This window comes from Aotus nancymaae, unplaced genomic scaffold (genome assembly GCF_030222135.1).
Source record: "Aotus nancymaae isolate 86718 unplaced genomic scaffold, 86718_ANA_hifiasm-v0.15.2.pri h1tg000059l, whole genome shotgun sequence".
NCBI classification, from domain to species: Eukaryota; Metazoa; Chordata; class Mammalia; order Primates; family Aotidae; genus Aotus; species Aotus nancymaae.
Window position 1 is genome coordinate 32,936,219 of NW_026988473.1, and position 26,263 is coordinate 32,962,481.

Genomic DNA, 26,263 nt, shown 5'->3' on the forward strand with positions numbered 1-26,263 from the left:
TTGATAAAGCTCGAGGACACATGGAATTAACCATGTCCTTAACCATGCTGGAAAAAGTCAGACTTTATCTGTACTCAGTACATAATAAAAACAACTTACCAGGCTTTACGCTAAAATGAAAAATTGCTAACAGTTACTATTATAACATGTAATTGAGATTACTGAAATAGATTCACCTGCAAGGTGTGTAAGGAAAGTAAAATTTTTTTTAGTAAAAGTTTATAAGAAGGCATGGGAACATAAATTTTGACTAGGGTTAAAGGATTGTTTTGAATTAGATAAGATAAAGCTGAAGGTTTAAACAAAGAATGGAAGGTTTGTAAAAATTAATCTTGCAAAAGAAAGTCTATATGAGAATATATTGATTAACTTCAAAAAGGTATTATACAGTCTTTTCATAAATTTAGCATTGAAATAAAAGCACAACAAGGTTTTCTTAAGGCACCCATAGACTATTTAACAAAAATGTGTAAAGGGTTACAAAAGGTTTACAAAAATCTCATCTCATGGTCACACTGGCTAAGATTGGACAGAATTTATCTACAAGGTTCCAGTAAAAAAAATTAGGGTTGATAATAATAGTAGACTAATGTAAGGGTGAAATTTGGCTTTTGCTCTTTTAAACAAGATTTTCATGTAACAGTAAAATACAATGAAAGGTTTTTACCTTTTATTTATTTATTTATTTATTTTTGAGTCATCATTTTGGCTAAAGAACTTATGGTAATCTGGAATTCCATTACATAATATCAAGTGCTTTGAACCTCTAACATATATATTTAACAGGTTTCCCAAAATCACACTAGAGCTTCAAAAATTGTCTTTCCTGACCCCGAGCTTTCGGATACCAAAGGAACCCTGGAGCATCCAAGAGAGAGGTAAACAGGATTATTTGACATGTTCAGTTATGTGGGATTGCTAAAGTGATGTTTAATCTTCCATAGATTATATTTAATGAATAATATTATGTCCTAAAATTGTATGGGATGTCTACAATTCTAATGTCTGAGTATATGCTATCAATCATAATTAAGGTTATTATGTTAATGTAAAGTACATGTATTAGTCTGTTCTCAAGCTGCTAATAAAGATACACCCAAGACTGGGTAATTTATAAAGAAAAGAGTTTAATGGACTCACAGTTCCACATGGCTGGGGAGGCCTCACAAACATGGCAGAAGGCAAAGGAGAAGCAAAGGCATGTCTTACATGGTGGCAGGCAAGAGAGCTTGTGCAGTGGAAGTCCCATTTATAAAACCATCAGATATTGTGAGACTTATTCAGTACTATGAGAACAATATGGGGAAAACTGCACCATGATTCAATTATCTCCACCTAGCCTACCCTTGAAACAAGAGGGATTATTACAATTCAAGGTGAGATTTGGGTGGGGACACAGCCAAACTATATTATCATAGAAATAACCAAATTTCTTTGTCAATGGTGTTTTTGATGTAATTACTCTAGACATTTTGTTATTCACAGACAATTGTTATCTAGTTGATCCTTTTCAAAAGATGGTTTATAATCAGGTATAGGACTTTGACATGAGCTCTTAAAGGCAAGTTTCTGATATCTTTGAAGAAGGGGACACTGGAATAGAGAGAAACATACAGGACTCATGAAAAGCTGAAATGTTCATGAATATCAAGTAGAACAAGAATTAACAGAATGAATCGAACTAACAAAAAACTGAAGTAATCTTTTTACACTTTTGTGCTTAAAATATTGCTGATCCTTGTTTTGTTTTTAGAGTCAAGGAAAGTTATTTTGAACTATATACAGCCTTTAATAATTGAGGTATACTCCTGTGAACAAAATTTGGAGGATATTTGTTTCTCTCTTCCTGGCAAATTTGGAAAGTATTTGTGAATATTCTTAACTTATGCAAATATAGTTATTTGTATCTATGCAGTAAGAATTCATTTTCAGGCTGGGTGTGGTAGCTCACACCTGTAATCCCAGCACTTTGGGAGCCAAGGCAGGTGGACCATGAGGTTAGGCATTCAAGATCAGCCTAGCCAACATGGTGAAACCTCATCTTTACTAAAAATAAAAAAATTAGCCAGGTGTGGTGGAGTGCACCTAGTCCCAGCTACTAGAGGGGTTGGGGCAAGAGAATTTCTTGAACCCAGGAGGCAGAGGTTGCAGTGAGCCAAGATTACACCACTGCACTCCAGCATGGGTGACAGAGCGAGGCTTTGTCTCAAAAAAAAATAAAAAAAGGATTCATTTTCTTTTGCAACAGGACATCACTGGAGAAACTGGTTGTTTTACCAAGGCTTTGACTGGAAACGTGTGCTTCCCTTTATGAAATAAAGCATGACTTGCAGAGTCAAGAAAAGCCCTTGGGGAAAACTCACCTCATGTCTTCTCTATACAGTCCCCGTACAGGGTTACTAACCTGTGGTGAGTAAAGAGTAACACTTTCTAACAGGCCTAGAAGCCTCATGTTCTTGTGACTTCAAGAAGGAAGGAATTTACCCAACTCGTAGGTATTTGAGGATACAAACCCATGACTGGTCTCAGCTTTTAAAGGTCTTATTTGAGACCATTGATGGAACAGAGTTCCATCAAAGCCAACTTAAAAGCCTAAGTGAAAAATAATTATTCTTACTGCACCAATAATCTGGCCAAGTATAAGACTAAAGTTTATTTGCGAACAACTCAGTCTTACCATGATTTGTTTTTAACAAAAATGAGAACTGGAGAGAGAAAAATTATGCTTCAAAACTTATCATACACTTGTCATTAAATTCCAATCTCATCAGGTGTTTTTGAGTTTTTGACTACATTTTAAACTAACCCTTATTCCTGTGAACCAACCAGCAATCTCTGGCTGTAGCTCAGAAGAAACAAAGGGGATGGGTAATAAAAATCTGGATCAATATTATAGTTCTGGGCAATTATCCTGCAAATCCTATCAGGTGATAAGAATAAATAGGGTGCCCATAACTCGAAGGTTTCTTTGTTTGGAAAAATAAGACCAAGAGAGTTAACCAAAGCCAAGCCCCATGCATCCAAATCTTAGCAGGCATAACTACAGCTAGCTACCAGCTATCTGAGCATGTCAAGAGCCTTGAGATTTCTGAGTGGTCCTTATTTGCTTGTTTCGTTTTGATATATGTCTTCTGATAACTCTAATTGTTCCTTTTTGCTTGGAGGCATTAAACTTCAAATGATGATGCATATGAAACCATGCATAGACATGCCTTTCTTCCTGGGACCCTTAAACTGACCTCAGGAGGAGCCCTAACTGCCACTTTTCCAAAACAGCATCCCATCAGCAGGAAGCAGTTAAAAATGTTCATTGTCCACTTTTTCACAACAGCAGTTGGGGTTTCCACTCCTGAAGGAGGGAATAAAAGGGGTTAACCAGCTTGCTTTTGACAGACAGACAGTAAGGGAAGGATCACTGGAGAACCTCCAACAGAACATGTTTTGCACAGATAAGGAAACTTTCACAGGGGCCTTGCCTAAATATGTCCACAGCAGACAAAGGGGCCACATGTGCATGGGGGGAATGGGGTGGAGCTACCAGGAATTTGCGCTTTATACAAATAGGAAACCCAGTCCATCAAAATGTATGTAAACAGCCCTTTTATTCAACTGTGAAGTGGGCAACTGGCAACCTGCCTTCAGGATCCCTCTTTTTGCTGAGAGCTTTCCTTTCCGCCTAACAAATTCTCTACTCACTCTTTGATGTCCATGTGGCTATTTCTTCCTGGTCATGAGACAAAAACCTGGACCTTGCTGAGCTAAGGAGCAAAACAAAAATCTTGAATCAACAACAGGGCCAGTTCACATGTTGTTCCATCAGGAATGTCTTTCCTGTTCTTCTAATCTAAGCTCACATGCTTTTCCCAAACCTCCATACTAAATCAGAAATCTGTTGGTCACTCTCATAGTAGTAAGGACACCTGCACAGGGGCCTTATCTAAACACGTCCATAGCGGACTAAGGGCCCACATGCGCACAAAGGGAATGGGGTGGAGCTACCGGGAATTTGCACTTTAAAGGAAAGGTAGTGCATACCTTTCCTTTAAAGCAGTCAACATAGTTGAAACTTTGCTTTTTATTTGTGTGTATATTACTTCTCTATCCTGCATAAAAAATTACCCTAAAATTTAGTGTCTTAAACCAATAAACATTTGTTATCTCAGTTTCCATGGATCAGGAATTCAGAAGCAACTTAACCAGATGATTCTAACTTGGGGTCTCTCACAAGGTTGCAGTCAGGGCTGTGTTCATCTAAAGGTCTGGTTAAGACTAAAGGATCTACTCCCAAGATTGCTCACCCACTTGGTAGTGACTGTTGGTAGGAGGCTCAATTCCACTCTACATAGTCCTCTCCATGGACTGCTTAAGTATACAAATGATATGGTAGCTGCCCCACATTGAGCAAGCAATCCAAAAGACAACATGGAAGAAGCCAAAATTTATTTTATGACTTAGCCTCTGAAGTCACATACTGTCATTTTTACAGTATCTTATTGATTACTGTAAAATAACAGTCCCCTGTCAACCTAATTCAATGCAGCAGGGGACTACATATGAGCATGATTACTAGGCAGTGATGATCAATGGAAGCCATCTTATAGACTGGCTACCATAGTGTGTCAAGAGAAATATATTTTTTCAAAATGTTCCTCAATTGATCAAATGCCAAGACTGAGAGTAAAGTGGCCACAGTAAGCCTGAAATTATCTTGAACCCTTTTATTTAATATGAGTCACAACTCTCATCTATAAGGCATCTATTTCTTGCCATTGTAGTAAAAAAAGTTCCCTTTAAAGGATTCTATTACCTCCATGCACCCTTCAACCACCATTTCTAGCCCAGCTATTCCAAGAGACATTTTTAAATCAATTTTTCTAAATAGTTCAAGAAACAAAAATTTACAAAGTTACGATACCCTAAGATCTTACCTTTTGTCTTTTTCTTAAATCAGATTGCTCTTAAGCAATACCCGCAGTTAGGATATTGTTCTTTATGACATATTTTAGCAAATATCACCAATTAATATTTTTTTATTTTGTAAGACTTAGAAACTATAATTAAATTCCTTATGCATCATAATTCTAATAGGTTTTTGGACTGCCATCTAAGGAGATAAAAATTAAAACTCAAAAAATGTATCTTCTTGTTAAAAATACAAATATCAATTTTAGAAATAAGTATTAATTCAGTACTCTAAGTTCAAATAAAACATACTAAGATTATAATATAATGCAGTGGGAAAATAGAAGATTTTGGAATTCAATGTTCACAAACTTTTCAGGAATCTGTCTGTGGTAATGAAAACAAACAAAACAACAAGCAGCCATATCATATATCAAAGATGATGAAATAATTCTCCTCAAATGTACTAATATCATAAGCTATCCCAATGTGAATTTTCAAGGAATAGATAACTGAAAAATTCACTGTACAGTAAATATAAACTCAGTTATATTTTAGGAAAATCTCAAGGAAGAAATCCTCCACAAGACAAACTTAAAAACAGCTGAAATTAATTAACTGATTTAACTGATTCATTTTCAAGATTATGATAAAAACAGAGAGAGTGAAGAAATTATTTTCTACCAGTTTAAAACACAGAATAAGTATATATCAAAGTTCAGGTTAAGGGATAAGAACAAACTGGATTTTATGAAATACTCAATTTTTCTCAAATAACATTATATATATTTTAATATGAAAATTTATATATATTTTAATATGAAATTTTACAAAATATATATAATTATATATTTTAATATGAAATATAAAATTTAAATATATATTTTAAATTTTTATTCTTGAATAAAATTTAATATTTTAATATTTTAATTAATTAAAAATATCACCCATGCATATACTTGTATATTATTACATATTACCATTTAAATCAGTTAAGAAACCATTATACTGATAAGACAATGTCTGTTGCTATGACCTTTACAGGGCAAAAAAGAGGTTCATACAAGTCTGGCTTCTATGCAAGAAGACCCAAGAAGCATAACAAACCAATGCTAATCACAGTGAATTCCATAGCATGGGCCTTTCCCCTAGGAAAGATATTAAAACTAGAAATATATTTTATAAGGCATGCATACTTCAGGAACTACTTCTAATCTTCACTATGGGTTTTACATCACAAATGAAGCTAAAAACCTCTTCAGACCTGGTTTAATGCCCCAGGTAAATAATCATTTTTTAAAATCACTCTAAATTTTTATTTAAAATGAAGAATACTGTTCCACATTACAAACGTCACCAAATTTAGAAAAAGCACAATATCTAAGTAGCTCAACAAGGCTAGATTTTATAACATTAATCTTTTGAAAGTAATACTTCTGATTTATCAGGTTCATCAGCAGTAATCTGCTGCATATGAGTAATCTTTCAAGACAACAAAAACTGTTGAAGTTGGCCAATGGTGACTCTATTAAAAGTGTATTAGTTTGAACAAAAGATAAAACTACAATGATCATCTTCACTGATTCCAGTGCATTTTATTGCATTTGGATATGTTCACAATTAAACAGAAATACAAAGATTATATTTCATGCAACACATTTACCTAATAATGGCAAGAAAAAAAATAGAGAAAGAAACATTACATGGGAAGATCAGGCATCTTTGCAACTGTCTTCAAATGGCTAAAAAATATGCTTGGAAGTATAGTAGAAAGCGAGAAAAATGCTAATTTAGTTAAAAGAGAAAGTATGCTGAAATTATATGCTTTACCAAAACCAGTCGTCAAGAATTCTCACTTGGGTCATGAGTGTTAACATGACCAGGCTACCAGGTACACCTGGGATAGGGATGGTGTGAGGAAAGAAGTTAAATGTGGACAAGAGGCTGAGATGGTAAGAAAACTTTACCACCTTGCCCACGCCAATTTTATGTCAAGAATGTACTTGAAATTCTGTTGCCAGGTTGATTCCCTATTTCATATCTCTATCATATTGGTCACTGCACAAAACAGAAGCCTTTTCCTTGAGTCTAATCCACATACTGCTCTGTGCCTTCTTTCCTCTAACCCAGAAATGCTAATTGGAGGATGCCACTAGCACTTAATGGGTGAGATATAGGAATGCTGGATATCCTGCAATGCACAAATGCACAGCACATGCTACAAAATAAACTGACCCAGATTTGGCATGACTTACAGTGTCTATTCATGAAGGAGAGGGGGCAGCAACAATTATCCAAGCCTGAAACAAAATGTCATTTTTTCATATCACACAGTTCTTTTCACAAGGATTTAATTAATATACACTGACTTTTCTAGAAATGTAACTATTGCACAAACCAAAAGAAACTTTACCAAAAATAACTCTCTACTTTGGAAAATCAAGTCACATTTAGCAATGCCATATGTCATATTTAAGTGGTCAAGAATAATGTTTAAACTTATAAACAGAATAACTGTGAATGTAACATCTGTACATGTGACTGACACAATGTCTCATACTTTGACAATATGTACATCTCAAATCCAGTGACCTTCACCTCTCTCAGTCAGCTGCTATACCTTTCTATCAGTTCAACATATTCTAACTGAAATATTAAATATTATGTTCTTTAAACATCCAGTCCTCACATGTACACATCTGCTTGTGTTCTCCCTTCTCTAATTTGAACAGTATGCCTTTTTTTAACACTTATTTTTTCAACTAGTATTACTATTACAGTTACGTGCATACAAACTATTCCTACCTATTGAATTATGAACCCTCAGATTTAAATCCATCCTCACACATATCACTTAACACAAGGCTGCCAAGGAAGTGTGTTGGTTTTTTGCTTGTTTGTTTTTTGAGATAGGGTCTCACTCTGTCACCCAGGCTGGAATGCAGTGGTGTGATCACAACTTACTGCAGCCTTGACCTACAGGGCTTACGTGATTCTCCCACCTCAGCCTCTCAAGTAACTGGGACTGCAGGTATATGCCACCATGTCCAGCATTTTTTGTTTGTTTAGTAGAGATGGGGGTCTCACCACCTTGCCCAATCTGATTTCGAACTCCTGTGCTGAAGCGATCCTCCCACCACAGCCTCTCAAAGGGTTGGGATTATACACATGAGCCATCATGCCAAGCCTGGTATGTTCTTCAAATGAAAGCCCTCTTTCCTTTTCCCCATGAGTTCTGTACCCTAGCTTCTTCTCCACCAATTATAGATTTAGGTGATCAAATTGTATTCAGTTTCTTCTTAATACTGGTATTCCACAAAATAAGTCTTTAATTATAAGATAAATCTTCCAGGCATAGTTTATCCTCTCCACATTTATTCACTCACTATTTTGGTAATCCCTAGATCCCCCAACACAATGAAAAATACATAAAAAAACATTTAGTATATGTTTACTGAATTCAACTTTTTAAAGTTCTTTTATAGTGTATTTAAAAAGTAATTATAAGGGGCCAAGCTTGGTGATTCACACCTGTAATCCCAACACTATGGGAGGCCAAGGCAGCTGGACCACTTGAGGTCAGGAATTCAAGATTAGCCTGACCAACATGGTGAAACCCTATCTCTACTAAAAACGCAAAAATTAGCCAGATGTGGTGGTGCACACTGGTAGTCCCAGCTATCCAAGAGGCTGAAGGAGGAGAATCTTTTGAACCTGGGAGGCGGAATTTGCAGTGAGCCAACATTGTGCCACTGCATTTCAGCTTAGGCAACAGATTGAGACTCCATCTCAAAAAAAAATGATTTGAAGATTTTTTTCCCCAAGTTTTATGTTTAAAAAAGTAAAAAAAATCAATGTCAAAGAATAAGTGTGTTTTTCTTCTGCAATGTCACAAAATCAATATATAAAATGTTAAGAAAATTGGGGGAAATTCTAAATAATTTCAAATATTCAAGATAACCACTTATTCATGCACATGTTGACCTAAAGTCTACTGAGTTGCTGTGTAAATAAATAGCATCTAAAAGATCCCTCAAGTGTTGGACAGAGGAATACGTTTGTAAGCTAAAATTGGGAATATGTTATCACAACATGTTTCTTTCTCCATTATGTCCTATGGGGACTTTCTCCATTGTGTCCTACGTGGACAAGTTGAGAAATCCAGCAATAAAAGGCCCATGAAAGCAAAAAAGTTAAAAAGTTTTTTTTTTAAAAAAAGGATCCCCAACTTCTAAGCCATGAGAATAAATTAACATAACAAAGAGGAAAACCATCAAAGGCTAATTGATATAGTTTAGTCAACTTAATGTATTTGTACTCTCCTAAAACACCATTAGTACCACTTTACAGACTAAAAAATTTAGTTGATGGTCAGAATATCCCAAATCACCTAAGACTAATTAAATAATAAAGTCTTACCTACTAAATCTGAATGATCAGAAAACTCATTTTATATAATTTAGTTTCCCTTCTCACAATTTTACAGCAAATCCCATATCCCTGAATTCAACAAAGGGAAAAAGAGTGATTGTATAGTTTCTGCTCACTTTTCAACTTTTATGTAAAACACTGCAAAATAAAACCACAGCAAAGGATTCACATAAAATGTCCATTGTAAAAATTTAAGTTTCTATCACTAGCATTGAAATTGTTTTGAAGGAAAACTATGTAAACTACAACATGTCTAATTTTTAAGAAGCTTGAAAATAAATGTATATAGCATATATATATAATTTGTCAATTTTCAGCAAATAACACATTTACAAAACTGTACTCCTTGAATGTCTTTCTCATACAAATTCTACTTTCTAGTATTATATTGATTTAAGGTAAATTATTACTTATATGATTATTTCAAACATTCTTATAGAATATGAATGGGGTATATAGTAACTAACAGCAACATGCATTCATCTAGATAGTATACTGTTATTTCTGGTTGTTTTTCTATACTTATTTTTCACCCAACCTATATAACACCATTAATACATAAATATGGAAGCAAAGTTTCTGTCTTGGCTAAAATGGTTGCCATAAGAAAATACCCACAGAGCATTCAATGGAAATTTACATACGAGGAAATCCTTCCTTTATAAGCATAATTTATAAACAGCTATGAAAAGATATAAGTAAGAAATCACTTTCAGACTCAAGTGAGTACTGCCTGACACTTAATTTACCAGTCTCTGAATGGTGATAAGCCAACTAATAGGTTTAATATTAGCCCAAGGCAATGAAGCTATAAACACATGAAAAGAAACAGCAAATTTCAAATAATGTACCAAAGATGAATAATATCATAGTTATCAAGCTGGCAAACTTTTAACTGTCTGAATAATTTCTTTAGTATACTTTTATGTAAATAAAAATTTACATAAAATTTTTACACAGAAAAATTTATATAATTTTACATAGATTAGTAATGATAATAGTATTAATTTAATTAATTGGTTCTATGTGGTAATGCTTATTCTACATTAAACAATAGCAATAAAATGCTTCTTTCAAATAAATTAGATTCATGTTACAGATACAAGTTTCTAAATTAAATAAAATAATGTGTATATAGTGGATCAGCAAGTGAGTGTTTTGGAACTTAAATATTATTAACAATAGCAAGGAAAGAGTTAAGAAAAAATATTTTAAAAATAATCCAAGTATCAAAAGTATCATAAATAATTTACCGTTTACTCCAGCTTCATGGTGCCAGGAAGTAATCTTTTTCTTCAAGTCCTAGGTCCTCACCAGATACTGGATCTGCTGGCACCTTGATCTTAGATACCCCTTCTCCAGAATTGTGAGAAATAAATGGCCATTTTTTTAAGCAACCCAGTCTATAGTCATTTGTTATAGCAGACTGAACTAACACAGTATTTAACAAATGCCAGCTTTGTCCTATGCTTTTTATCTCTAAATCTCTCTCAAATCTGCCCATTCTTCTCCAACGTCTCAACTATTACCACTCATTATCTTTTGTCTGGACAAAAGCCTCATAATTAATCTGGACCAATACATCCTGTATAAGTGTAGACAGAATTATCTTTTTAAAAAGCAGACTTAATCATCTCTTACCTCCACCTGCCTCTCCAGCCTCATCTTGCACCATCTCTCTCTGCATTTTCAGCACACTCACTCAGTGGCTTGCTTACTTACAATCTTACATTCTTACCAAGCTCCCTCCCAGCACAGAACCTTTGTGCATGTTCTCTTTTCTCTTTGAAATGTTCTTTACCCTCCTCTTAACCTATTTAATTGTCTAGATTCTTTGGCTTTATTATTTCCCCTCAAGAAAACCTTACCAGTTTAAATTCTCCTGTTGAGAGATCTCAGAGCACTATACACTCCCATAGCAGTAGAAATTTCATATTCACTTGCATAATTACTTGATAAATGCCCATTTCAACCACAAAATTGTAAGCTCCTTACAGGCTAAGACAAGGTCTAATTTTGTTCTATATTGCATATCCAGTACTAAGTGTATTGCACCTGATATATAGTAGAAACTTAATATATATCTACTGAATTAATGAAATAATGGTCTCATTTTCACACTAAAACTGAAACTTAACAGCTTACTGCCATTTTTTCATTTCTCTCTATCCTTTATTCTCTTCACCCAATCATTGCCACATCTAACTTCTCAATGTCTCTTTTACTAGGACCTTTCTTGTCATTCCTCCAATATTTATTTCAACAAATATTGATGGGATATCTTCTACATGTCAAATGCTCTTAGCACTGAGGATACAGTGGTAAAAATCAGAAAAAAAAATCCAACCTTGCATGCTAGTGTGCCATAGAGGAAGTAGGGAAGAGAGTTGGGGGAGGAAGGGACAGACAGTTAAGAAGCAAAAGAGAATGGTATACATAGCATAACATTGATAAGTGCTAAGGAAAAAAAGAAGCAAGGAAGGAGGATATCAAACATTTGAAGATGGTAGTTGAAATTTCAGATGGGGTGGCCAAGGAAGGCATCCCTGAAAAAGTATCGTCTGAATAACAACCAGAGTAAGAGAATCAGCCATGAATATATCTGAGGGATGAATACTCAAGGTTTTCTTAAGTAATGTGCTACCTACTTCACCAAGAAAACTCCATCAATTTGCTTAGATTGAATGTATTGGAAAATTTAGTTAAGACTCAATTGCTCGAAGTGAGCATACTAAGATATAAGCACTAGCTGAAAAGAAATGAAGCCACCCAAAAATACGTAGCCATTTGAGGATTTAAAGAAGAAATTAAGTCACTTAGAATTCCACTGTTGTGTAGAATATAGAAACAACAAACATTCTAAACAACTACTTTTAGTCGATCAAGAACAGTTTAATTAAAACGTATATAAGGTAAGTTTATATTTTGGAAAAATAAGATTTTAGAATATTTTTTATCCAGAAAAGAAGTTAACAAAACAGTTACAGCAATTTAAGTTGTATCTGGAATACACAATCATTCTAACTCAAAATTGAATGTGTTCAACATTGGTTTATATTACCTCATTTAACTAATAAATTATTCTAATTCCCTTTATCACAGAAGTACAGTGAAAGATGAGAGAGACCTGTAACATTGTGGTTTTGATATTTTTCACATGTAATCATAAAATCAAATGGGTAAAATCAGTTAGCTTAGTTCCAGAATTCAGAACAGAATACACTGAAATCAAAAATGAAACAAAATTTCAGAGATTTAGATGGATACTTGTTTATCCAATTGCAAAAGACTCAGATATAATATCATCAGCACAGTCAAACCAGAATAGTGTCAATCTATACACAGATTTCCAAGGAAATGGAGAATTTGACACTATACCACTTCTTACTCCTGGCTTTCAGAAGGCATACTTACCTTAAACAAAACTGACTGTTATATCCCTGATATAAATTGCTCAAAGAAGTTTTAAAACCTACTCTGGAGAAATCTTGAAATAAAGTATTTATTTTATATGCTATCAATCATGCTTTTAATCTCCTCAGGGGAAAGCTTAATAACTTTAGAAAAATCTTGGATGGTTTCTATTACTAACATGATGTTACAAAAATAAGTATAAAAACAAGAAAACATTATAAAACATTCCTCTCTCACAGTTATCTCAATTCTCTGAAAAATCTGTCTGTATTTAAATTCTAAAACAGGCCCTCGCAAGAGAAGTTACTTACATGTTCATTCATAAAAGTAGTTCACTATTTTGGCAGTTTTAAATTGGAGAAATATCAAGTGTTTCTACTAAAAAATGTTGGTTTCATATGTACTACTCAAAGAAGAAACTATCTTGGCAATGATATTCTATACTGGTAGAAAAATTAAAGTATTCATATAAACATCATAAAGGTCATTTAAAATAAGGGGGTGGAAAACTGAAGTCAGTTTTAATTCTTTCATATTTCTGCCACAAAGTTAAGAGTAATATTAAAGCCACAGAGAAGAGACTAATGGTAGCTCAGTGCTAGAGAAAACAGGGAAAATAGAGTAGACAGAAATTCATGGAGTTTGTTTTCCTTTTTAATATTAACACACTGTTTCTTCAAGTCATCCTCTTAGTCTTTTACTTCCCGTGACACCACCATTTCTCTCCATCTTCATTTCTAAGTTTCAGTCACTTAATGGCTCTAGTCGGTTTATCCCATATCTTTCTTTGAGCAATTTGTCTTCTGATACTATCATTATAAACATAAGATTTCCTTGCAAGAGTGAGAGATCAATCTGGGATCAAGCTCTGAAAAATTCAGTGAGCTAGCCAATTAGATGTGTCTGGACTTCTCTGCAGAGGGTTATGAAGACAAGAACAGCATAATGTGCTCCAAATGACTGAGCACGGGCATAGTCACAAGTGCTCAGGAGGTTAGTGATCTATTCTCCAGTGACATTAGGCCAAATAGCTGTCCTAAGGGATTAAGGGGCCTGATATAAGCTCTGTAGATCTTTTAGGGTGTCCACTAGAACGTAAAAACACTTATGATTGAGGAAAAGAAGCATACCATATAACTTGATTATTAGGTAGAAACATTCAAGTCCAAACACTCATTTATTGTAATATGGTTCCAGTAAAACATGCACATTGGAGACATTTCCTATCATTTCGATATTCCAAAGCGCAGTCAATAAAACACAAAAGTGCTTCACAAACAGTAAAATCTTATGCAACTCTATGTTGCTGTTATTAATAATATTCTTCCCAGTGTATACTGTGTTCAAGTGAAAAATTCTCCATCTTTATGAATATATTAAATATCCATAGTTTACTTCTTTTGCTTGCCAGAAAGAAAAATATATGTAACAAAAGAAAGATTTCAGTTTTATCTTGAAATTTAATTATATAGAAAACTATTACAGATGACACAGGCCAAACAAATAGGACAAAGATAAAAAATATATGCCTAAATTAGCATAGAATTTGATATAATGACTTCTCAAACATTGAAGAACAAAGCAAGTAGTTTATATAGAACAAGAAAAATAAGTAGCTATAAAAAAATGCATGCATATTCTAAAGCAATATAAGAAAAATAAAATATTTAAACGCACATTATCTCCTGGTAAATGGCATTTGTTTCACCCAAAGGGGACAACTATTAGTAACTGACCACAAAGGAAAAAAGAGAGCTTACAGAACATTATAAGATGAGTCACCATAAGGCCTTGCAACTTGGTTTATTATAAAATAACATTTTAAGTATGCCACTTACATCTCAGCTCAGTAGTTTGCTATATGAGGAAAAGGTAGTGGAAGAAGAATAAAATAAAATGTTGTGAGAAGTCACAAGGTCAAGGTATACTTCCTACCACTCTTCAGCAGACAACATGTGACTTAAGAGGAACAATGGGAAAAGACAGAGCCACTAGGCCTGGCATCTTGCAGTAACTATGATTAGACTATTGATCAGGGACTAATGCTGACCTAAATAGAGAGTAACCAGTACCCAGGATGACTCGTGTGTGTGTGCTTTATGAACAGAAAAACCTCACTCATTTCTCCTTTTTCTTTCTATGAGCTTCTCATATACAATAAACCTGTTTTCTGCCTAGGTCATCTCTATTTACTGAACCAGAAGAATGGCTCTTAAGTACATATAAAATTCAGATTCAGTATATATGTCTGACTTTTAAACATGAGAGCATATCATTTTTATCAACTGTGAAGCCATAATTTTTTGATTAGTTTTAAAAACTGTTGGTTCAAATCGTTTTTGGACCATTTTTAAAATTAATTTCTAATTACCTTGGAAGTTGATTTTTTTTAATTGTCATTTTTATATTTCAGTAACAAAGAATTAGCTTTGGACCATGACAAAGACCAGTTAGAAGAAAGATAATTTAAAGCCATTGGATAGGAACGGAATTGAATAAGTTGTTGGTCTTAATTATTTGATGTCCTCTAGTAATAATTTGCTTCACAATTCAAATGAAAAGAATTATATAGTGATAAAAATGCATTAATTCAGCGGTAGAAAAACAAGCATCTTTTAATGAATGTCAAATTTACTAAAAAAGATGTTATACAGTCAATAAACACTGGAATTATTAAAGATTTGAATATAAAAACCTAATTATACACATTTAGTTACTTATACTTACATATTAAATGTATATATGCACATCTATATACATATATATATTAATATTTTAAATAGTAACCCATCATGGAAAAAATAAGCATAAAAATGTTATTTTCATTTCAGTTATGAATAATGTATTTACTTCTAAAACTCTAAAAAACTGTTAGAGAGATTATGTAATATTTTAGGTATAACTATCTCATTTACCTAAAAGACTGTATATATATCTATATCTATATCTCTATATATCCATATATAGATATAGATATATATACACATGCATATATAGATAGATAGATATGTATATATATCTTGGTTATCTCTTCAAATCTTTATATATATATATGAAGATCTACATCCTTTAAATCTTTATCCATAGATAATATATATACCTTTAGCTATATATATTTTATATATATAATTATATATATTTGTATCTTTCATATATATATCTCTATATATATGAAGATTTGAAAGAGATAACCAAGAAAACTCACTTCTGCATCAGTTTTTCACATTTTTTATAAAATGATTTAATAAAAAATCATGTTTTAAAAAATATAATCCATAAACATTCTCATTAAAAGAAAATAGGCTAAATTTACCTGTGGGATTCATATTCCTATTGCTCATACCAAGACTTTCTAACAGGAATTTCTAACCTTGATATTTGAGTAAGATGGAGTTAATACACATTAGAGTTTAAAAAAAAACTATACTTTTTATAACAAAAAATATTATATAAAAATTATTTATTGATCAAATATAAGAATCCAACATTTAATTGTTGACTAGTCATTTTGCATTTACTTTGACTCCCTAAAAGATTTTAAATACCTTAACAACAATATTCGAAATGTTCATCACATTGCCAGGCAGTACAGGTTACCTATAAATGCTACAATTATCCCAAATAACAGATAAAATAAATATGCCACTCTTTAAATATTGCATATACTAAACATCAAGCAAATCATAAAATCTAATGCTAATGAGATTTTTAAATATATATCAAAGACATGCTTTAAAGTTTTCATTAAAAAAATCTTCAATATAGAATCTTCAACAGTAAAATAATAAAGCAACAACATTCATTTTGCTTAATATATCATTACGAAACAATTGTATATTTCTAAAAACCATAAAGTAATATGAAAAATAAACTGTTTTCTTCAAGAAGGCAATTTGCTTCTAAAATGTTGTATTATAGTATTAATAATATATTGTTACTCTCGAGTTATGTTATAAACCATTATTAGCTATATTGGAGAGCTCATGTTAAGAATATTTTGAAACCCTTTTAAGATGTATTAAAAGTGTCTTTCTAAATCTATTACACAAATGAAGCAACAAACTGTTATACAGCACAAGGCCAAAAGACAGCACTATCCTCAGGTCCCAGTGCATAAATAAGAAAGTCAATTAAGTTAAATCAACTGATAACACTAATAAATCATCAATTCAACCATAGTTAAAATATTTCTTGCCCTCCCACTAAGAGCCAGGCACCATACTGGCGTTAGGGAAACAAAAAAGAAAAGGGCATTGTCTTTATTTTTAGTAAGCTTCCAATCTAGTAGCAATGAAGAAATAATTATAATACAACGTAATGCACTCCACGATTTTTAAAAGGACAAGGTTTAATGTAGTTAGAATCAGTAAGATTATTTGAAAGCACAACAGGGTAACAGTCAAGAATAATTTGTTGTACATTTTTAAATAACTAAAAGAATATAATTGGGATATTTGTAGCACAAAGAAATGATAAATGCTTGAGATGATGGATGACCCATTTACTGATGTGATTGTCACACACTGAATGCCTGGGTTGAGAGCTCATGTGCCCATAAATATATACACCTGCTATGTACTCATAAAAATTTTTAAAAAAGAAAAAAGGAGAAAAAAAAGGACAAGTTTCTGAAGACATGAAGAGAAAAGAGAGTGAATAACTTTGCAGAGAAACTTGAAGAAGGATAAGCTGATAAACCCAGATACTGAAATATGAACAAGATGTTCTAAGACCAACAAGTCACAGGGAAAAGATCAAGTATAAGGGCATAGATGCATCAAATACTATAAAGTGTATGGAAAATTGCACTGTGATTGATATACAATCCAAGAGGAGGGAAACAGAAGTTGAAGAAATAGGCAGAGACTAAATCTACATTCAGTGACATCAGGAATATGTATACCATGGACATTTGAAAATACTAAAATCAGGTTTTTTTGTATTTTAATTCACATCCCACCTCCCATACCGAGAGAGTCAGGTGTTAAACCTTTACCAGTACAACACTGGCAGTGTCACACTTCAGAAGATATTTTAATACAAAGGCCACTTAATATGCTCCATGCTTTTTAAAACCATTCTCCAAACAAAGCTAGAATGCAATGTAAAATAAAATTTGCTTCAAAGCAACCTATATTTTAAAAAAATAAGAGAGGGAAAACACAACATCAACAGTCCATCCCGTCTGAAATTTTAAGTTATTTCTTAAAAAGTAAAAAAAAGTATCTCCCTCTAGGTGCTATGCCATTGGCCCTGTCCCTTAGAAAGGTTTCTCTTTAACAATTTGGGGTCAAATAAAATAAACTCCTGTCATGGGCCTTCAATATTTAAAGACAGAAAACACATAGTTTTAGTATTTTTCTCTCTGATGTCTCGTTTCCATTAAAGATTACGAAGATTTTAAAATAAAACAAGTAAAATACTGCTACAAATCTTAAGAAAATTCCATCATACAGAGCGTAATGCATTTAATAAAGAAAATTATCAAAGTTGGTACTATAACAACTACAGAAAATCTAACAATTATAAAAAGTAATACTAAATGTTATAACTTAAAATAGGTAAAATACTTACTCTGAAACATTTATAAACCAAACCCAGCAACCTTAGCCTATTTGACATCATAATCTATTTTGCTTCAGTTTAAGAGCCAGCTTATTTTCTCAGCCTTTGTATGTGTTTTCTCATCAGTTTCTCCAGTTACTTGATCCGACCTGGCCTGCCACACTGACGCTGAAATGATATAAAAGTCTTGAGCCAGAGAAGCTACCTCACTACCCAAGGGACATTCCTTTTATTGGTACCTCACATCTGTCTTCTAGTTTACTTTGACTTTTATTCATTCAATTAAAACATCATTACAAAGCCACCATGTGGCAGGCCTTATGCTAAGCACTAGAGATATAATGGTAAACAAGACAAATATGTCCATGGCTTCATGGAGGGCAATTTACTAAGAGAGATGTCCACTGAACAAATAATCTCATAAAAATTATAATTATGACTTATTACAGTTGCTAAGAAGAAAAGAAAACGATAAATAATTGGGATATTTGTCTTCTGTGGAGACTCATGAAAAATTCCCCAAAAAAAAGTAAAACCTGACTCCAGGCCTGAAGGATAGAGATGAGGAAAGTACTACAAAGAGGAAACAGTACTTTTCCAATTTAGACATGTTGGTTCCACCTTTGCTTTCCCCTTGCATTTTTCTCCTGAATTTCTTTTTCAATCTAGCTACCAACTCTGACTCTTCCTATCCCCATAATAACAGCTAATGTTTTTTGAGCTCAAATACTTGGAAGATATCATTCGAAACAATTTATGTATATTAATTCATCTAATCCTCACAGTAAGTAACCAGAAGTGAAGTAAGTTCTATTTCCTCATTTTACAGATGAGGAATCTGAGGCACAACCATGGTATGTTAGTTGACCAAAACTGCACAGCTACTTGTACTAGTGGAGTACTTGTACCATTGTAACAACACTCAGAGAAGCCCCAAGGCACCAAACTAAATTAGCATTACTACTGGTGCAAGAATACCAGGTTTCCTATACTCTCCAAACTGCTACCATCTTAAACTAAGTAGGATTTAGTCATTTAGAAAATAACTACACTTTTTTACTCCTGTTTTCAGAAATCAAGAATAAAAAGTTGATCTATTAGCCCAGACTAAAATATCTCAAGGAAAAAAAAATGTTTTTAGAATAATACATTTTCACAAAAAGTAATTCACCTATAATATGAAATAATGCAAACTAAGCAAGGAGAAATAATTATAATTTCTTTAATTCCTTCTTAAAGATTAAAATTTTAAATATCTTCCAAGAGAAAGAAGATATTTTTCTCATAACTAAAACTAGTAAATATTTTAAGTGTATTTGAAAAACTAATTTGTAGTAAACTATATATGCAATAAACTAGCTATGATGCTGAAGAAATTCCCAAAATCACTATTTTCTTTAGGTGAGCACCTTTCATGTATTAAAGAAAAAAGAACTATAAAATGCCGTGGGCCTCACTTTAAATGCATTCAGATATTTTTTAATACTGTTATATCAAAAGTTTCATCTGTAAATTCACCATTGAAGGTGATGTGGAAAAAGGCAATAGTAAGTAAGTGATTGATACAAGTGAGTGTATGACTCATAGTTTGCAAAGGAAAATGATTTTTGGGAAAAGGCTCGGGAAGAAGAGAAGCAAATAATGGATTATGGATGAAATGAAGACCTTTCCTGTCTAAGGACTGTCACCAGTTCTTTATTCCTTGAAGATTAAGGGAATGGTGAATAAAGCTGTCTGCCAGACAGCAGAAAAGGTAAGAAATAACATTGTCTCTAAGTGTACCTCACAAGAAAGTTTTCAGAAATAACATTGATAAAATTAAACTTTCTATAAAAAGTTACTAGAAAACCCAACTCAAATCAGAACAAGGAAAATGTCAAAATCAACCAACATTACATTTGTCAGGTACTTGCACAGAATGAAACAGCAGTGTAGGTCAAGTTGTAGAATCATCTAATTTTATTCCACTTGGTTTTAGGAAAAAGTTGGATACCATACTGATTTGCTAGAAGATGTAGCACAGTTTGTTTCTGTTTGTTTTTCTACTCCGTGGGTTAGTGCAAAATAAGCATTTGGCTTTGTTACTAGGGTTCAATAAATTAATAGAATGTACTTTGGTTTTTAGTTTCAGAAGTCAAGTTCAAGCCGCTGAATTCAGTTCCAATTTTTACTAACTGCCCTACCCTTTCATATATATATGCGCACACACACACGTATATATATACATGTATATATACACACATATACATACACACATATATGTAGGTGTATGTGCATATATAGGTGTTTTATATATGTATAAGTAGGTGTATATGTATGTATATACAACCATATGTATATTTATGTATGTATATATCAAACACACTAAAATATATCATATATATTGATTTTTTTTTTAATTCACAGTTATGTATGGATTTTAATTGTTATCCCTGCTTTATGGATCTTTTCAAAAACACCAAGAGAATTTCATTTTGATGAAGTCACATTCAACAAGAAGTTTTATCCAATTTAATATTTTAATTTACATTTTCACGCATATTTGGAGTCCCACTACATGACAGTATTGGGCTAAATACTTTGTACACATAAATTCACTTAAGAATACTGGGTTTAACTGGGTGCAGAGGTTCACACCTGCAGGACCAGCTACTCAGGAGGCTGAGACAGGAAGGATCATCTAATCCCAGGAGTTTCAGACTGCAGTGAGTTATGATCACACCACTGTATTTCAGCCTCAGTGAGAGAGACAGATTCTCTCTCTAGAACAACTGAAATTTTAAAAATTTTTAAAAAGAATGCTACATTTATTTTGTTATATGTATACTGCCTGAGGAAAAGGTAAACAATATTTTTATGAAACAACCCATATCATATCACTGATGGATTTTGCATGAACAACATCCAGCCATTGTAGTACACTTTATGCATATAGCTTAAATTTAGCTCATGAAAACTGTCTGATCCAACATGAAAGTTTCAGAAAAAAGAAAAGCTGGGTGTGTGCACACATACACATGTTTCCTAGACAAGAGCTTCAAACCCAGGCAATCCAGTTTCAGAATCTTTGCTCTTAACCACTAAGCTATATGTTGGAAAAAGAAGAAAGGTGTGACATAAAAGTAACTGATTTAGATAAAAACAGTAGCTTCTAGAATAAGGGATCACATTTCTGAAGTCGGTACACTAAGAAATATAAGAATTACATTATCTTTAAAAATTGAAGACAATTTACAATACTTTCTTCTCTTGTGAATATGTATCTCAGAAAGTTTCTAGCTTTTTCTTTTTGAATATTGTATCATTTAACATTTTTAAAGAGATCACACTTTATCTAATTTAATTAGATCTTATCTAATTTAATCTAAATTAAATATTTAAATTATGATCTAAGGTCATAGTCTAAGATCTTATTGAATCCTGTAATCCTCTTTGTCCATAAAGAGAAAGAGACTTACGTTAAGAAATTGGCTTAGGAAATTGTGGAGCACTAGTATATCCAAAATCAGTAGAGTTGTGTGTGTATACATGCATATATATATAAATGTGTGTGTGTGTGTGTGTGTGTGTGTGTGTGTGTGTGTGTATGTATGCTAGGGTATATGCGTATATATATGTATATATACACACACACACACACACACACCCCTGTATGGGTATATACACATACACACACACAGTTTACCCTTGAACACCACAGGTTTGAATTCTGAAAGTCCACTTATTTGTGGATTTTCTTCAGCCTCTGCCACTCTTGCAACAGCAAGACCAACCCTTCCTCCTCTTCCTCAGTCTATTCAACAAGAAGACAAGGATGAAGACTTTCATGATGACCTACTTCCACTTAATAAATAGTAAATATATTTTATCTTCCTTATGATTGTCTTAATAACATTTTGTTTTCTCTAGCTTACTTTATTGTGAGAATACAGTATATAATATACACAGCATACGAAATATGTGTTTATAGCTGGGCGCAGTGGCTAATGCCTGTAATCCCAGCACTTTGGGAGGCCGAGGCAGCCGGATCACCTGAGGTCAGGAGTTCGAGACCAGCCTGACCAATGTGGAGAAACCCCATCTCTACTAAAAATACAAAATTAGCTGGGTGTGGTGGTGCATGCCTGTAATCCCAGCTACTCCGGAGACTGATGCAGAACAATTACTTGAACCCAGGAGGTAGAGGCTATGGCGAGCCAAGATCGCACCATTGCACTCCAGTCTGGGCAAAAAGAGTGAAACTCTGTCTTAAAAAAAAATATGTATTTATGTTTTCAGTAAGATTTCCAGTCAACAGTAGGTTATTAGTAATTTTTTGGAGAGTCAAAAGTTATACATGGATTTTCAACTGTGTAGGGGTTAACACCCCAAATTCCCATATTGTTCAAGGGTCAACTGTCTGTTGGTTTTGTTTCTCTGGAGAACTCTAATACTTCAGGATCGTTGAAAACTAAGGCCTAGAAAACAGGGAATAGGAATTCAGATTCATATCTTTGTCTCCAGTCATTCCTAAAAGGATTATGAAATAAAATTCTGAAGAAGCTCTGCTGGATTCAGTTTTCATACACTAACCACTCAGTCAGTGTAATGTTCTTTTTCTTTTAAAACTGTTATTTGACAAAACTAATCAACTCTGAGGAACAGTCACAGACTCAAAAAGTTAAACCTAGAGGAATTCCACTCCTAGATATATGCACCCAAGAGAACTGAAAACATATGTCCATACCAAAACTTGTACAAGGCCAGGCCTGGTGGCTCATGCCTGTAATTCCAGCACTTTGGGAGGCCAAGGCAGGAGGACCACCTGAGGTCCTCCTGGAGTTCATGACCAGCCTAGCCAACATGGTGAAACCCCATGTCAACTAAAAATACAAAAATTAGCTGGGCATGGTGGCATGCGCCTGTCATCTCAGCTACTCAGGAGGCTCAGGCAGGAGAATCCGTTGAACCCGGGAGGCAGAGGTTGCAGTGAGACAAGATCATGCCACTACACTCCAGTCTGGGTGACAGAGCAAGAGTCTGCCTCAAAAAAGAAAAGAAAAGAAAACTTGTACAAGAATGTTCAGAGTAGCATTATTCACAATAGCCACAAAGTAAAAACAATATAAATGCTCATTAATTGGTAAATGGATAAACAAAATGTGGCATATCCATACAATGCAATGATTTGGCAATACAAAAAACCAAGTACAGATACATGCAATACCATGGAAGAACCCTGAAAACATGCTGAGTAAAAGAAGGTAAATAAAAAAGACCACATATCTATGATTAAATTTAAATAAAATGTCTAGAATAAGCAAATCCACAGAGACAAAAAAAATAGATTAGTGGTTGTCAGGGGCTGGGTGAAGGATGTCACTGTGGAGTGAACACTAATGGGTATGGGGTTTCCTACTAGGGTGACAAACACATTCTTCAATTAAATAGTGGTCATAAGCTTATGAATACAAATTCTCCTCAACTTACAAGGGGGTTATGTCCTGACAAACCCTTCATTAATTGAAAATACCATGAGTTAAAAATGAATTTAGATACTTAAACTATCAAACATCATAGCTTAGCCTAACCTACCCTTAGTAGGTTAAACATGCTCAGAACACACCCTACAGTTAGGCAAAATCATCTAACACAAAGCCTATTTTATAATAAAGTTATTGACTATCTCATGTAATTTATATGAAAATTGTAATGAAAGTGAAAAACAGCATAGTTGTATGGTACTCAAAAGTAAAATTTCTACTGAATGTGTATCATTTTCACATCAACCATCAAAATTTGGGGTTCATCTGTATACTAAAAAGGCCACTGAATTGTATATCTTGAAATAATGAATGCGAAGTTTATCTCAACAAAAAAAGTGTTAAAAAATTAAAAATTAACTCACCTGTCCTTTTTGCGGTGACAAACAATGAACAACTTCATCCACCATTACTGGAACGTGTAATTTAACCATAGTTTCAAAATTTCTGTCTTGAGATCTGTGTAACTCCTGGGCTTGAGTTTGATCTGTTTGCTCATGGGCTTCATATTCTTTATATTTTTCTGCTGTAGTATGTATTCTTTTTGGCCAGACAGCTAAATTAGGTATGCCAGATTCCAAACAACATGAAAGATATTCTTTATACGTTCTACAAAAATATGGATACCGAAGCATTCTGTAGGTCAACAAATCTAGAAAAAAAATTTTTTTAATGATTAGATTCTTTAAAAAGAATGTTCTAATACTTGGGGAAAATGAAATTAATATGCAATATTTAGCACATCAAAAAAAATTAAGACTCATCATTTGAACATCTTAAACAAGTAAAGGTGACTAACCTTTCTTATATATACAAAGCAAGGAACCTAAGAAGACCCAGAGACATAATTTAAACATTAAAATATTGATTAGTTCAACATTTTTATAAAATTTACTTTTTGAATTTTAATTAAGGCTAAAAAGTAGATTCAGTGAATTAAAACTGTTTATTTGAAAAGTAATCAGAATGACTGAATGGATTATAAGTATCATATTTTAGGTTTAGAAGGTCTTTTATTTTAAGCTCTTCTATCTTTCTCATAATGCTAAATTCTCATGTTCAGAGACTATCCCTGGAAAAAGACTATGCATGCACATCCAAAAAAAAAAAAAAGATAATCAGTCTAAGAAAATCTTGCAGAATCATCATATTCTCTGATGAGATCATCTCACCGTACCCTGTATCAGTGGAGTGTATATCAGTTTAAACTATAACTGTATAAACACTCAACTGAGCACACTTTGGTATTTCATATCTACATTTAATTATCTGTCCCCTGCTCCAAAAAAACAAATAATCGATACAGTCCTTGGATTTACCATACGTGCTCCATTTTCTTCAGCAATCCATAACTCTTTAAAATGCAGAAGAAAAAATGTATTTATGTAAATATATTAACAGGAGACCTTTTGAAAACATCATGCATTTTACACCCAGTTAGTTTCAAGCAAAGTTTTTGATACTACCATAGTAAATACCCAGTTAACATTATTCTTTCCTCACAGGTTGTTAGTTATTTAAGAATAAGACCCACACCTTTGTGGACAGAAAATAAGATGTACATTAGTGCTTAATAATCGTTTCTCTGAAGAAAACAAATGAATGGATTAATTCCAGACTCCACAGAATTAGCATTGTTATTAACTCTCACTTTGGGAAATTTCACCTGTCTGACTGACCCCAACAAAAACCATATGTTCTCAAAATACTACAAGAAGCATAAATCCCACTTAAATATATCTGTTTTTCCTTTTGCAATAAAAAAAATTAAAAACATTGAAAAGCTGATCACACGTAATAAAACAGAAAGAAAAACAAATGTAACATCAAGAAGATGTTACCTTGAGAATACTACGTTAACCTTACCAAAGCTGTAATCTACCAAATTTTGTGGCCAATGTGACACCAAAAAAATGTGTGGAGAAAAAAAATGAGTGATCTAAGTAGATTTTTCTATGCTTGACAGCAACAAAATAGCCAAATTATTAATTATGCCTAAGGTTTCTGGAAAGCTTATAAAAGTAAGCTCAACTACCCTCTGACTTAGTGTTTCTAACAGTTTACAAAATAATAGCTAATATTTATTTAGCACTTACTAAGCACCACTTACTACTATAACCACACTACATGCACTACCTCATTGAATCCTTACCACAACTCTTGAAATATTATTGTTCCCATTTGATAGATTAGAAAAACAGATTAGTAATTTGCCAAAGGCCACATAGATGTAGAGCTGTAAAGCTAAAACTGTAACACAGTCTATCCTCAGAGCCTGAACTCAATCTCCATGCTATAAACATAGACCACTGGAACTATTTAACGCACTTATGTAATTTAACAGTACTTCAATTACATTTACTATATATTTGCAATATCTCATAAATTAGATCCATTTTATTAGAGAATCGACATCCTATGACTTGGGT

General features: G+C 33.2%; 1 protein-coding gene across 8 annotated transcripts in view; it reads right to left on the reverse strand.

The window, feature by feature from the left end:
- METTL15 (methyltransferase 15, mitochondrial 12S rRNA N4-cytidine) overlaps positions 1–26,263 on the reverse strand; it is a 308,377-nt gene that overhangs the window by 279,034 nt on the left and 3,080 nt on the right. For all 8 annotated transcript variants that reach the window (XR_010338340.1, XR_010338341.1, XR_010338342.1 and 5 more), the window contains one exon: positions 24,200–24,486. Coding sequence is in view for 5 of the 8 variants with exons in the window: in XM_064365078.1 (XP_064221148.1) it covers positions 24,200–24,469 (270 nt within the window). In the remaining 3 variants the exon portion in view is untranslated. The remainder of the gene's footprint in view (positions 1–24,199; positions 24,487–26,263) is intronic.